The sequence below is a fragment of the Mytilus edulis genome, chromosome 4, assembly GCF_963676685.1.
Source record: "Mytilus edulis chromosome 4, xbMytEdul2.2, whole genome shotgun sequence".
Classification (NCBI taxonomy): Eukaryota; Metazoa; Mollusca; class Bivalvia; order Mytilida; family Mytilidae; genus Mytilus; species Mytilus edulis.
This window is the reverse complement of record NC_092347.1, coordinates 96,151,669-96,165,881: the sequence shown is the minus strand read 5'-3', so window position 1 is coordinate 96,165,881 and position 14,213 is coordinate 96,151,669. Positions and strand designations below refer to the sequence as shown.

The following is a 14,213-nucleotide window of genomic DNA, read 5'->3' as shown; positions in this document are numbered from 1 at the left end:
AAAGTCATGTGAATAATATATCATAAACTAGTATACGGAGATATAGTGCTTTTTCTGTTTTATATAAATGATGGCCTGTATATATTTTTTTTGCTTTTAATCATGTACTTCATATCTAAAATATGAGAAAGTTTTATCATTTATTTCGTAAAGAAGAGTACGAATACGAGCGAAAAGGGTATGAATTTGTATACATCTATACACAGTAAGCTAAAATATATTATTTCAGTTGCTAATTATATATTATTATCGAATTCTTAACAAATTGTTGATGTCATCAAACAGATAAACTGTACAGAGTTTGATAAACATCTCTCCTTTTCACACTTTCATATTACCCACCACTCTTCCTGGTTAAGGCTTTCACAGTAGATATGAAGAAGGGAATACATTACTGTTTATAATGTCAGATTCAAACTATCTGATAAAGGAAGGAGAGATAACTATACGATGTGGAATTTTAGTAAGTAATATATTTATTGTCATGTTTTGAAGAAAATTTGTTATTAATTTTTTGCACTTTTATTATTTAAGACTATACATAAATGTAAAATGAAATCAGCATTTGATTGAAACATGGTAATTTTATTGTCAATGAAGAATACAAGAGTACTCATATATGACATGTGATTCTGGCAAATATTTTCTGTTCAGTAAGTCCGTTCTTCTAACGTTATGTTAACAAATTGAACAGATTACCAGAATTAAGGATAAGCATTGTAGCAAGGGCTATGAAATGTGGTGATGTTGTCATTGATCTTTGTTTTAAGTAGCTAAGATAATGGAGATATACTCGAAGCAAAGTTGGTTACTTGGTATCTTACTATACAAGACATGACCTGGCAGTGTAGTAGTAGTTCTAATATTAAGAGGGAAACCATGATATACTGCTGTGCCAGGTCTTCTGTTACATTTTGCACCTCCAAATTAAAAAAAAAAGATACTTCAAGCTGATGTACACACAGGGAATATCATAAGACGAAGTAAAAAGATTTAGACGTTAGTGATGACTAGCTTGTGCGTTTAGAATAATTGTTTATAGCTACTGTGACGTATATACACGATATACCATAACTCCTGCATGAATACTTAAATATAATGTCGTCAAATATGCCGCGGAATTCAGATAAATACCTAATTAGTTTATGAAGTTACAGTAGTGAAGCCGTGACGAACATTTTCAACTGAAGCAATACTGAGTGTAGTAGATTGTATCTCAACAGATTTCATCCGCCGTTTTGATAAATCAGAGTGTGCTTCTCTTACCTTGTTTAGTGCATTCTTTTTAAGTGTTACCCTTAAAGTTATACCAGAAACCTTCAGTCCTTTCACAGAAATGTATCCATCCTGCATTTAAATAATGAGCCAATTTTTTTGAAAAAATAAATGTAACCATAAAGTTATGAGTTAAATCCATAGCCATTAGAATCAAAAATTGTAGACTAGTCATCAATCTTAAGGCCAAATACAGATTTGCAATCTTTATATCATTACTGTATATAGCTTTAAAGAGAGAGAAATGACAGTGGCTGAATATATGTCAGCACCAACTTACAGTAGAAAAACCTTATCACTTCTATAAAAGACTCGTCAGTGAAGCCTGAATCAAGAATGTTAAAATGCCAAATAAAGTACGCATTTGAAGATATTGAATGACACCAAGAAAAGAGACACACATTCAAATAGTGAGAAGTAAATTAATAAAATACCGAACTTCAAGGAATATTAAAATTGAAAATAAATTGCTTAAAATAGCTCAAACGCAGCAAACGAATGGAGAACAACTGTCAAATTCATGACTTGTTACAGATAAATTCCATTCATATGCAATATTATAGAGATTTTCTATATTCTATATATATAGTGCCAAATATAAAATTTGGCAAAAATATAGCAAGACAATCGTCCTTCATCTAACCCCATGTAAAAATAAACTCATTTTGAAATTGAGATAATAAGATAACCGTGTCTAATCTGTAATTTTATCAAATGTGTTTTTTCTCCATATTAAGCAATTCTGACTGCGTGTGACGGAAGATGCATCTACAAAGGAAGACACTCCCTTTTTGAGTTCATACGATTTGTCTTAATCGATTAAATAAGATTTAAAACTACTGTTACATACATTTACCTACTAAAACTCTTATATAAGTGCTTCCGTCCTTCTATAGTTGTTTCTTTCCAAATAAAATGAAAGTTTTAGATTCTAGGAAAGCAATACAATATCACAGATTACATATATACTCAATGACAATTATTTTACAATTGAAAGAAAGGCAATTCCCTTACGTAGTCATTTCTATGGTTATGCTTCTCTCTGTTTATACGCGAATGATATTTCAGAGCTTGCATTTCCCATCATGATTTCGTTGAAAGAGGGTTGTTGCTAACAATGAAGCTATTAAACAAGAGTTCTAAGAGATGAGGTAGAAATCATTCAGTCGAAAATTTTACGGATGTCATCACGAATTGGTTGACCGTTTTAGGGATACCGGTTCCAATTGTAAACAAAATATTGTCACCTACCCGAATGTCAGCTTCTGGATTAGACGTATCAGCGGGTTTGTATTTACATAAGTTACACGACAGGTGCCACATGTGGAACATGATCTGCTTCTTGTTACAGAGCTCATGAGTTTACTCCAGGGTTTTTGTATGGTTCATTTTGCTCAGAACGATTCCTTGATAAGATATTTTTAAACCAAAAAAGTGTTTTTGCAAAATGACCAGAAATGATGGCCAGAAAAAGGCATCTACGCGTTCGGGATTAACACATTTTTTAGTTCGTTCTCATTATTTGATATGCAGTTTTGTTATCATCTTTGAAAAAAGATTGAATATTAATGATGTATGATTCAGGTGTCCTGAAAACTTTTACCAATTATTGAAAATGATTCAGTAATATTTTTTCCATTTCTTGCTCATTTCTTATTATTAAATCAATACATCTATAAATATCTATGACTACTGAGGGTCAGTAAGATGTAAAATGTTGACCATTATAATGCCAACCCATGTTTCAATGAGCAAAACTCATTGAATGCCAGCCATTATGATGTAATGAATCTAAAACTTTCATCAAACCAAGTGTTAAAGTGTTCATACTTGTTCGTAAATTTTGTCAATTTTAAAGTTTTCATTTCCACAACAAACATGCCTGTTTGATCTCCAGTGTTGTGTAAATACAACTGACGCTGAAGTATTATTGTGTTGATGTCAGACACAGTCTATGACAGTGACATCTGCACCCTTCTTGGTCCAATAATAAACTCATCATATCTATCAGGATATATATCATTTATATCATGTCTATGACAGATTCATCTGCACCCTTCGTGGAAAAATATATCATTTATATCATGTCAATGACAGTGTCATCTGCACCTTACTTGGTCAAATATATCATTAATAGCATGTCTTAACAGTGTCATCTGCACCCTACTTGGTCAAATATATCATTTATATCATGTCTATGACAGTGTCATCTGCACCTTACTTGATCAAATATATTATTTATATCATGTCTGTGACAGTGTCATCTGCACTCTACTTGGTCAAATATATTATCTATATGAATGTCTATGACAGTGTCATCTGCACCTTACTTGGTAAAATATATCATTTATATGAATGTCTATGACAGTGTCATCTGCACCTTACTTGATCAAATATATTATTTATATCATGTTTATGACAGTGTCATCTGCACCTTACTTGGTCAAATATATCATTTATATGAATGTCTATGACAGTGACATCTGTACCTAACTTGGTCAAATATATCATTTATAGCATATCTATGACAGTGTCATCTGCACCTTACCGATTAAAGTGAAATCTCAGGATTGTACGTTTAATCGAAATATAACCTTATTTTTTGTATGCATAGTATACATATCCTTATGGTTCACTTATCCTTTTAATATGTATTTTTTTTTACAGAAACAGAAGAATAAAAGATATTGCAAACTAATTAAGAGCGATGAATCTCTGATTCTAAACTGCTATGACAGCAAAGGAAATACTAGTACATTAAAGCTTAGAAATAAATTCAAGCTTTCTCGTGTCAAAGGTTTTGATAAAGTAATAAAAGAATTTTCAAAGGAATTTTACATAGATGTTTATTTGAAGAAACAGAAATTCTCACTATTATTCTCCAACCAAACTGAAACTGACAGTTGGTACAATTGTTTACAGAACAATGCACAAGTTGCCGTTGGTAATGAAGAGTCGTCTTCTGTTGGTGATAATGATGATGATGAGTCAGAGACAGGATTCAAAGATAATGTTTTATATGATTCTGGACCGGAGAACAGTAAGTTGTTCGGTATTTTATCATTGATATATGTAGTATTCAATTAAGTAAAGAGTTTCAGAAATGTTGAATTTCTAATCATTAAATGTTTCTTATCAGATCATTGGGACTTGTTTTCGACTTTTTAGCAGTGTTAAGTTTCGGTTAAAATATGTAACGCGTTAAAGTTGTGTTATTGGTTCTCTTTTGTTCCTCTAAACCTGAGAAGCCTACATATTCATGATAAAACCTGTTGAAAAAAAGACAAACGTTTTGGTCATCAGAGAGAAAAGATTTACGTGAACGAGCAATGAAATTGAAAATAAGTAATGTTTTTAGTTTGTTTTTATTGTTTTGATATTATGGCATAATGGGACCCCTTGCATTAATACAAGCCCATCCTTAGAAAATTAGATTTAACAATTTGTCGTTCAAGTTCTAATTCTTGAAAATTTACAACAACGATCTTTATTTCATATCGGTTAAGAATAAGCTTCTCTTACTGAATTACAAGAAGTCACATGACATTCTTTATTCTTCAGTAAAAAAAATCCATCGGTCTTTAACATAAAAAAAACGGACAAGAAAAAACGGTAAAAATGGTATTTAACGGTTTTTAATTACCTGTGGGGCGTGGTTTCTTTAGTTCAAATGTCAGTGAAACCTTTTCTGCCTTAACTCATTGAAATTGCTGAATTGTACCATATGTTTTGTTCATTATAAAATTATAGAAAACTTTATTTTGTATTCATACACTGAAACATTGCACTTAAATGAATGGTGGCAGTGAATCCCTCTGACTGTTCTTCACTCTGTCCTATAAAAATCGTACAAAAAATCGAGTTTGCTTTGAACAATTCTAATTTATAATTTAAAACAAACATGATTTCTCTATGAAATAAACATAGCAGTTATTGAAGAACTGTTCATTATCGTGATACATTAACTGCCCGTAGGACAGTGGTATTGACTGCAACAGCGATAATGAACTCGCCTAAGGAACGGTCACTATCGCTGTCTTAGTCAATACCATTGTCATGCGGGGTTCCATATATCACGATGATTACCAATTTTTCAATATTATTATATAATTTGTCGAGCCTCCAACCTTCATAAAAACAAGTACAAAATCTAGGGAGAACACAGGCTTCATCGAGAAATATACGTAGGTTATACTATGCTCTTTTATTTTGCATTTTAAACTTTTTACCATTAATCAAATGAATATAAAAGGTATTTTTAATGCTTTCACTTGTTTGTAAATTGTATAACTGATAGCAGTATTTTTCATCCGTCCTGTTAATCAAATTACTATTCATTTATTTTTGATAAAATCCTTAATGAAAATTCTAGGAAACTCGCAAAAATCGGGAAAATCATTTATTTAAGGGACCTTATCTTATTTCTACTCAGAATAATTTGAAATTCGATAAAGATAAAATTCTTCTGATTGCAATTGTTCTGAACACAATATTTTTCATAAAGCATATGATTTAGTTAAGTGATTCCTCTGACCATAAACAGGGAAATGAAAACTGTATTTCGTTATTGCCGTGAATAGTTTAGTTAAACAATTCATCATGGTATCTCATCTTAGCTTACCTGGACAACATGCATTGTGACCTATTGCCATGAATTTAAGTTCGTCGACTATCACCATCCGTCAGTGCTGCCTGTTAAATTGTTCACAAATCTGGTCAAAACTTCTTTTTTTTTTTAATTTTCTTAAATTTTGACAATTATGTTGAGATAAAGATAAAGATTTCTGTTATTAGAATCTAATGAGATTCTGTCCTGCTGTTACAATGTAACTTTTGGCAGTTTTTATAAGGATCTAATGGCAGAAATATTTAGATGACTCCGTTTAATAATTATTGTCCTTGATTAACATTTGTCAGCTATTTGTATTTTGTGAAATGTAGAGAACGTGGATATCGAACTGATCAACAGAACAACATTTACAAAAATGTTTAACATGACCGAAAACGTGTCGAATCCATACACGAGTTATTGCTCATGAATGACAATATTTACCAATAATTGTGTTTTGGTTAACATTATTTGAATAAAGAGAAATTGTAAATATCAAAAGTTATAAGCAGGAAACAACAAGGTACTAATAAGTCAACGTGACCGATAACATCATTCCATTCTCCAAAAAATGTATTGTCCTTAACTGATGTTTACCACCAATGTTATCAAATACTAGGGCAGATCGATATAATTTGTAAATAACGAAATGATCAACTAGAAATTATCTGAAAATAATTCAACATTATCGAAATCGTCTGTCGACTTTATAATTGAAAATAAATGTCTTTTTACACTTTTTTCGAAACACTTTTAAAATGTTCACTTGCATTGGGACATTGCATTTTTATGCACAAGGTTCCTCAGATCCATTCGGTTGTTTTTTTTTATGTTGAAAACTTGAGCTATCATACTGAAGAACACACATACCTGTAGCTTGTAGTCCTTTTTTTATTTATTTCAGCTGTTAGGTTTGATGTGACGTTGAAACAAAATGAAGATACAGAAAGACTTGGCCTGACGAGCACATACCGTCTTTATGTCTCGGAAGTGTGTCTTATGTTAGAGGACGTAGTAACAAAAGAAGCCAAGTACAGATGGTATTATGATGCATTGAGAAGATATGGTAAACAAGACAACGATTTTGTGATACAAGCCGGACGTAGGAGTGAAACAGGTGCAGGGACCTTCGCGTTCATGTATGAGGATTCCTCCGCAATCACTAAATCAATTGATAGACTTACCAGAAGGAGAGCTAGTGAACAGTTAACAAATAAACTTGGTTTTTCACAGTCTGAAACAAAAAAAACATCATCAAACCGGATGTCAGAACCCATACCAAGGGCAGAACAGTCACCTCCTCCAACAAAGCAGATAGTAGAAGCGGCAGACAATACAGATATTAAACAATCGACTAAATTTCAGTATCCTCATCTTGCCTCCTCTGCCGAATTCAAACGTGAATTACAAGATAAAGTTAGTGGTAAAACTAAATCAATCGGTGACCTTTCTAGCAAGAGTAATATGGAAATACAAAAAAGCAAAGAACAAAAGAACACAGAAAAGGAGAAAGGATTAGTAGCAATTTCAAAATCAAAAGATAAAAAGCCAAATGATAAAGCGGAACTTGCAGTTACCATAGAGGAAAATGACCAGGATTCAGAAAATCTGTATGATGAGCTCGAACTTCCCCTTGAGTCGAACAAAGTTACTAAGCCTCTTTCTGAGAAAGCAGACCAGGGAGATAACACAACTAAAAAACGTGCTTCCTTAAGTGACAAAAAACATGTGGCACCCGAGACACCTGATGCACATGAAGTAACTGAGGAACCAGAGGAACCTTCAGTCTATGAGGATGCACAAACATCTCGCCAGGAAGCGTGGAAAAATCAGGGAACAGAGGAAGAAGAGCATGTGGAAAATTATGAATTAATAAAGGCTGGTGCAAGTCAAAATGCCCTAAGTAAACCATTTGAGGGAGTAACAAATAATGAAGAGGAAATCGATGATACATATGATCATGCATTCCAGGCTGAAAAGAACTTAAAAAAAGAAAACATTGCAAACGACTCTAAAAACGTTTACGGTACTTCAAGTGGAAAGGATATTTTAAAAGTAGAAACAGAGGTTGAAATTTGTGACCCAGATTATGAATGTATTGAAAACTATGAAGGCCTTTATTCAAAACAAAAATGCATTCCCCAGTCAGAAGCGAACGAGGATACTGATGAAGGCCTTTATTCAAAACAGAAATGTATTCCCCAGTCAGAATCGAACGAAGATTGTGATATAAAATTAGAAAGCTAAATATCAGTCATACTGGGATAATCAATTCAAAATAATGCATGTGTTAAGATCTCTGATAGCTGTTAAATAATGTTTTACACAATGTACCATAAACTCATCATATTCATCAGAATTACCATGTGTATGAAAGCTCGTTTTTTCTTCATAAATAGAATATGAAAATAGTTTGCAAATAGTTTAATAACATTTATGACCATATCAATGATAATTCATGTAAATTATGATCATATCAATGCGAGTTCGTGTAAATTTTGATCATATCAATGATGACGCCTTATGTATATATGTTATAGTGAATTTGTATAATCAGGGATTATGTAGAATCCCTGATTTTTCAGGGAATATGTAGAATCACTAAAATCATTAGTAATTATATATAATCCCTGAAAATGACCAGTGATTTTACATAATCACTGAAAACTTTAACTATTATTCTACAAATTCCCTAATACAATTTCAGGGAATATGAATAATTTAAGGATCCTTTGTTTGATAAAAAAAATATAGACAAATTATGATTTTTTTACTTTCATATTCCTTGCCAAACGAAATAATTTTGCTTTTAAACACAGAGGATGATCTTAAAGATATAACCAACACAGGGTTTTGAGATAAAGTTGAAGACTTCAAAATTTATAATATTAAGATTCCCTCTTTTTAGCGATAACTTTACATGTAGTGTTTGTTTATTAAAAGCCAGCGTTAAATAAATATTCATGTTCTATTTGTAAATCCAAGGAGCATGTTATTTGTGGTACATGTAAAACAAATGGTGAAGAAGATTATGAACATCTGTTTTTTTTTTTTTTTTTTTTTTTTTTTTTGTTCAAATGAACAAGAAATTGAAACAGACAATTGACAATTAGAACAAAATTTTAGCGGAAGCAATTTCACAGGGTAAAAAAGGAAAGGGAATCCCAAAAAATATAATGGTAATTGTTCACCAAAAGTCTGAAAAAGGATATCGCCTGGCAAAAAGAAAGACATGGTATCTTGCCCGGACCAGTTTGAGGTTGCTAATTCCTTTTTTAGCTCACCTGGCCTAAAAGGCCAAGTGAACTTTTCTCATCACTTGGCGTCCGTCGTCCGTCGTCGTTAACTTTTACATAAATCTTCTCCTCTGAAACTACTGGGCCAAAGGAGTAGGTCCGGTAAGGGTAGATTTTGGCCTCAAATTTAAAGTTCATCTGACGAAAGATTTTAGACACTTTTTAAACACTTAAGTATCTATTTCAGTTGATTCAATAAGTTTATGTGAAAGATTTTAACTGATTTACTCATTAAAAACGCTCCGATCTAGCTTAAATATGACAAATCTATCAAATATGCCCAAAAAATGTCACTTTTCAGATGGTTTTTGTCAAAAATGAAAGTGGCCGCATTCGTGTTCATCCACAACCTTTATATATGTTATGTATTGTAATAAAATACAACTTACATTTCAATATTAAGAATGAACACGAATGCGGCCACTTTCATTTCAGACGGAAACCGTCTAAAATTTAACTAAAATGCTAAAATTGTGAAGATTTCAGTAATTTAGCATGACTTAATGATGCTAGTACCCGATATATGTGCATTGTATTGTCAAAAACAGCCCATATTTATGTAGCAGAAGGATTTTACTTTCCAATGAATAACTAAAAGTATACATTTTAACAATTTTGTAAAACTGCTATATTTTGGGGCCAAAAAGGGGCCATACTGAACCTACTCCTTTAACCAAACTTGGCCACAGTCATTATTGGGGTATCTAGTTTAAAAAATGTGTGGCGTGACCCGGCCAACCAACCAAGATGGCCGCCATGGCTAAAAATAGAACATAGAGGGTAAAATGTAGATTTTGGCTTATAACTCTGAAACCGAAGCATTTAGAGCAAATCTAACAGGGGTTAAATTGTGTATTAAGTCAAGATCTAGCTGCCCAGAAATTTTCAGACGAATTGGACAATCGGTTGTTGGGTTGCTGCCCCTGAATTGGTAATTTTTAAAGAAATTTTGCCGTTTTTGGTTATTATCTTGAATATTATTGTAGATAGAGATAAACTGTAAACAGCAATAATGTTCAGCAAAGTAAGATCTACAAATAAATAAGCATGACAAAAATGGTCAGTTGACCCCTCAAGGAGTTACAGCCCTGTACAGTCAATTTTTAACAATTTTCATAAATTTTGTAAATTTTTGTAAATTTTTAACAAAATATTTTCCTCTTTTACTAATGGGCCAAGTTCATTATAGTGAAGATAATTGTAAGTAGCAAGAATGTTTAGTAAAGTAAGATCTACAAACACATCACCATCACCAAAACACAATTTTGTCATTAATCCATCTTTTGTTGAATATGCACATAGACCAAGGTGAGCGACACAGGCTCTTAAGAGCCACTAGTTAGGGGATACCTACAGATGTTTTTACTGAACACTTTATTTCTCTTGGGAGGGTCATTATATCTGATTCAATATGTGAAGGGAAGTTTTTTTTAAATATGGATATTGTGGTAAAAACAGATATGAAGCATTTTATTTTAATATATTGTGTTAAACATTTTAATATATTGTGCCTAGCATTTTTAAAATTGGGGTTATCATTTTGGTATTTTGTTCTTAACATTTTACAATTTATGTTTATACAGTGTAATGCTGTTTTAATATGATTTTATAGCATAAATTAATTGACTTTTATTCATTTTCTTTATAAATACACTATTTCTTTATTTCAGTTATTATGTATAATCCCTGACGTGTTTTCTAGTGATTATACATAATCCCTGAAAATTTTAGTGATTATATATAATCTCTAAACTGGCCAGTGATTCTACATATTCCCTGAAAATTTCAGGGATTCTACATAATCACTGATTATACAAATTCACTGTAACATATATATATATATATATATATACAACTCGTCTAAACATCAATCCATCACTGTTAGATCTGTAAATTTGCTTTCGTTTTTTTTTTGTTCTTCCCTCGTATATTATTATTTTCTTAGATCATGTCTATAATCCTCAAACCTTTTATGAAACTTATAACATAAAAAAGGAATTGGAAACTTTTTAAAAAAAGTTGATATAACTTAATCAATGTGATAACTCTGTATAAGAGTGAATGCCCTTTATTGAACATTTGAAAACATGAGTTGTTCGAGTGATTACCCACTATCGTCAGCATGATGATATACATGTAGAATCTTTAACAGCTACTTCGATCAGAAATACAAGATATATCTTGGAAAGGTGTGAGTTGCTGGCTTTTATTTACCCTCATTTTCTTATTTCTATTTCATTTGAATTGTATATATTAGTCTGCTTTTTCAAATTAAAATAATAGTAAATGGTTTTTTTTATAATTCATAACACGACTTGAATGTCTAAACAACTTTTCAACGTGTTATACAGGGAGTATGGTAGTAAGATTCTGTTATCAATATAAAAGGAATTGAAGAAAATAAGTCTTCGTAATTTTCACAGTTGTTATGAATGTCGCAGAATGCGAGAAATATTGCTCTTGCGGCAAAAGCGGCGTAAACTGTGTATAAAACTATAAATTTCAGATTATACCTTTTTCAACTGATTTTTACAAATAGTTCTGATGTTGTGCTTTGGTACCACTGTCATCAACGAGGGGGAGAGTTGAGTGTAAGCAATTTGAATTATTTTGTTGTTCTTCTGTACTATCCTCTTTTATATCATATAAACAAATTCTAAGACAGTTATGATACAACTATTATATCTTTTAAACATTATTAAGTATAGTTATAATATCTTATGCTACGCTATCAAAGATCTTAGAGAACAACAAATTGATCAGAAGTCTTCACCTCCTATACATGAAAAATGAAAAGAAAATATATTCGTAATTATCCCGCGTGACGAAGGCTCACTTTTTTCTTTCTCGTCCATAGAAGTTGACCTTAATCCTGCGGTTGTCTTCCCATATGCATTCATTGATTCAACCCCCAATTTCAAGTTTAGCAACTCTCTTTTTTTAATTTTTACTATAGAAAATAAGAATATTTGGTATGAATGCCATTAGACAACTATCCACTATAATTTATAATATATCTCATATAATTTTCTTAATATAAATTATATGAGATATCATATAAACTAAACCGTATCTTATAAATTGTAATATCTTTTAAGATATGAGATATCTTGAAAAGTGTATCATGTGTTTTTAAGATATATCTTATATGTTTTAATAGAGATTTAAATATATTTTCTAATATATCTTATATATTCTATAAGATATCTGTATACTTTATAAGATATTGAGTATACATCATAAGCTATCTTCTAATGTTTATAAACCATCTTCTTAAGTTGATAAGATTTCTTTCATCAAACACATGTCAACAAGAGTACACACGCTGAAATGTCTCGCCTTCCTTACTAATCATTGATATTATGTTGATAGTCCTAAATATATAGCTTTATTACAACTGACACATAAACGTAACATAAACCAAAAAAACTAAACATTGACCAATGAACCATGAGAATGAGGTTATGGTTAGATGAACCATGCCAGGCAGGCATGTAGAGATCAGAAATAAGATCAAGGTCAAACTAAACCTGCGCGACTGACATATAAATCATATAATATTTCCATACACCAAGTATAGTTGACCTATTGCTTATAGTATTAAAAAAAGGAGACCAAAACTCAAAAACTTCACTTTGACCACTGAACCATGAAAATGAGGTCAGGGTCAGATGACACCTGCCAGTTGGACATGTACACCTTACAATCATTCCATTCACCAAATATAGTAGACATATTGCATTCAGTATAAGAAAAACAGAACAAAACACAAGCACTTGACTATAACAACTGAACCATGAAATTGGGACCAAAGTAAGATGACACCTTCCAGTTTGACATGTACACCTTACAGTGCTTCTATATATCAAATATACTAGACTTATTGCCTAGTATCTGAGATATGGACTTGACCACCAAAGGTTAACCTTGTTCACTGATCCATGAAATAAGGTCGAAGTCAGGTGAAAACTGTCTGACGAGCATGAGGACCTTGCAATGTACGCACATACCAAATATAGTTATCCTATTACTTATAGTATTAGAGAATTTAACATTACAAAAAAAAACTTTTTTTCAAGTAGTCACTGAACCATGAAAATGAGGTCAAGGACATTGGACATGTGACTGACAGAAACTTCGTAACATTGGGCATCCATATACAAAGTATGAAGCATCTAGGTTTTCCACCATCTAAAATATAAAGCTATTAAGAAGTTAGCTAACGCCGCCACCGCCGCCGGATAACTATCCCTGTGTCGAGCTTTCTCGACAGAAGTCGCAGGTTCGACAAAACAAGAAAATCAAAAGAAGCTTGATAATTTTATTTCACATGTAGATATATTGAGGATGTTCTTTCCATTAATAATCTAGTTTGTTTGGGTTCAATAAATTTATCCTCCAGCACTAGAAATTAAAGAAACAACAGACACTCATTCTTTAGATTTATACCTCAAATTTGATATGAGCGGTCATCTCAAAACCTAAATATGACAAGTGAGACAATTTTAAGTTTGATATTATAAATTTTTCCAACCTTAGCAGCAAAGAACAAATTTCACCTGAATATGGGAAATACATTCCCTAGTCATTCGGTATTCAAATGCTTCAAGCTGCTACTACTAAAACGTCATCCGTGACTTCGCATAAAGGCTGATGAGCCAATGTTATATCAAAGAACGTATCAACCTTTTTCTAAAACAATTCATTGGAAAATACAAGACATTTATATATATTTATATATATATTATATCAACTAAATACAGAATATATGGTGGTCTTGAAGTATAGGTTCTAGACACTGACGTTGTTGATCATCTTAATTACGTATCAAGGATTTCTTGTTTTGTCTTTATATATATTATACCATTATTATTATACCTCAGTAATCAGTTTGTACATAAAATAAGTACATAATATTTTCACTATTTTCACTATTAAGCATTGAACTATATATATTTGACCGGTCAAAAGTTCCCAACTATTTGCCCTCGACGAAACTATTTGACCGCAAACGTCATTTATTTTGCCGAATT

At 31.7% G+C, this 14,213-nt stretch overlaps 1 protein-coding gene across 1 annotated transcript; it reads left to right on the top strand.

The window, feature by feature from the left end:
• The first annotated feature begins 345 nt into the window (after positions 1-345).
• LOC139521169 (microtubule-associated protein futsch-like) lies at positions 346-9,113 on the top strand. Its single transcript, XM_071314477.1, has 3 exons — positions 346-463; positions 3,943-4,315; positions 6,789-9,113. The coding sequence occupies exons 1-3, from the start codon at positions 404-406 to the stop codon at positions 8,129-8,131; spliced, it is 1,776 nt and encodes a 591-aa protein (XP_071170578.1). The 5' UTR covers positions 346-403; the 3' UTR covers positions 8,132-9,113.
• Positions 9,114-14,213: the final 5,100 nt, after the last annotated feature.

Bases quoted from the DNA above. Each gene is read 5' to 3' on its own strand.
- LOC139521169 (XM_071314477.1), top strand. From the start codon at position 404: ATGTCAGATTCAAACTATCTGATAAAGGAAGGAGAGATAACTATACGA. The intron at 464-3,942 runs GTAAGTAATATA...TTTTTTTTACAG, and splicing joins CTATACGATGTGGAATTTTA to AAACAGAAGAATAAAAGATA. The intron at 4,316-6,788 runs GTAAGTTGTTCG...TATTTATTTCAG, and splicing joins TGATTCTGGACCGGAGAACA to CTGTTAGGTTTGATGTGACG.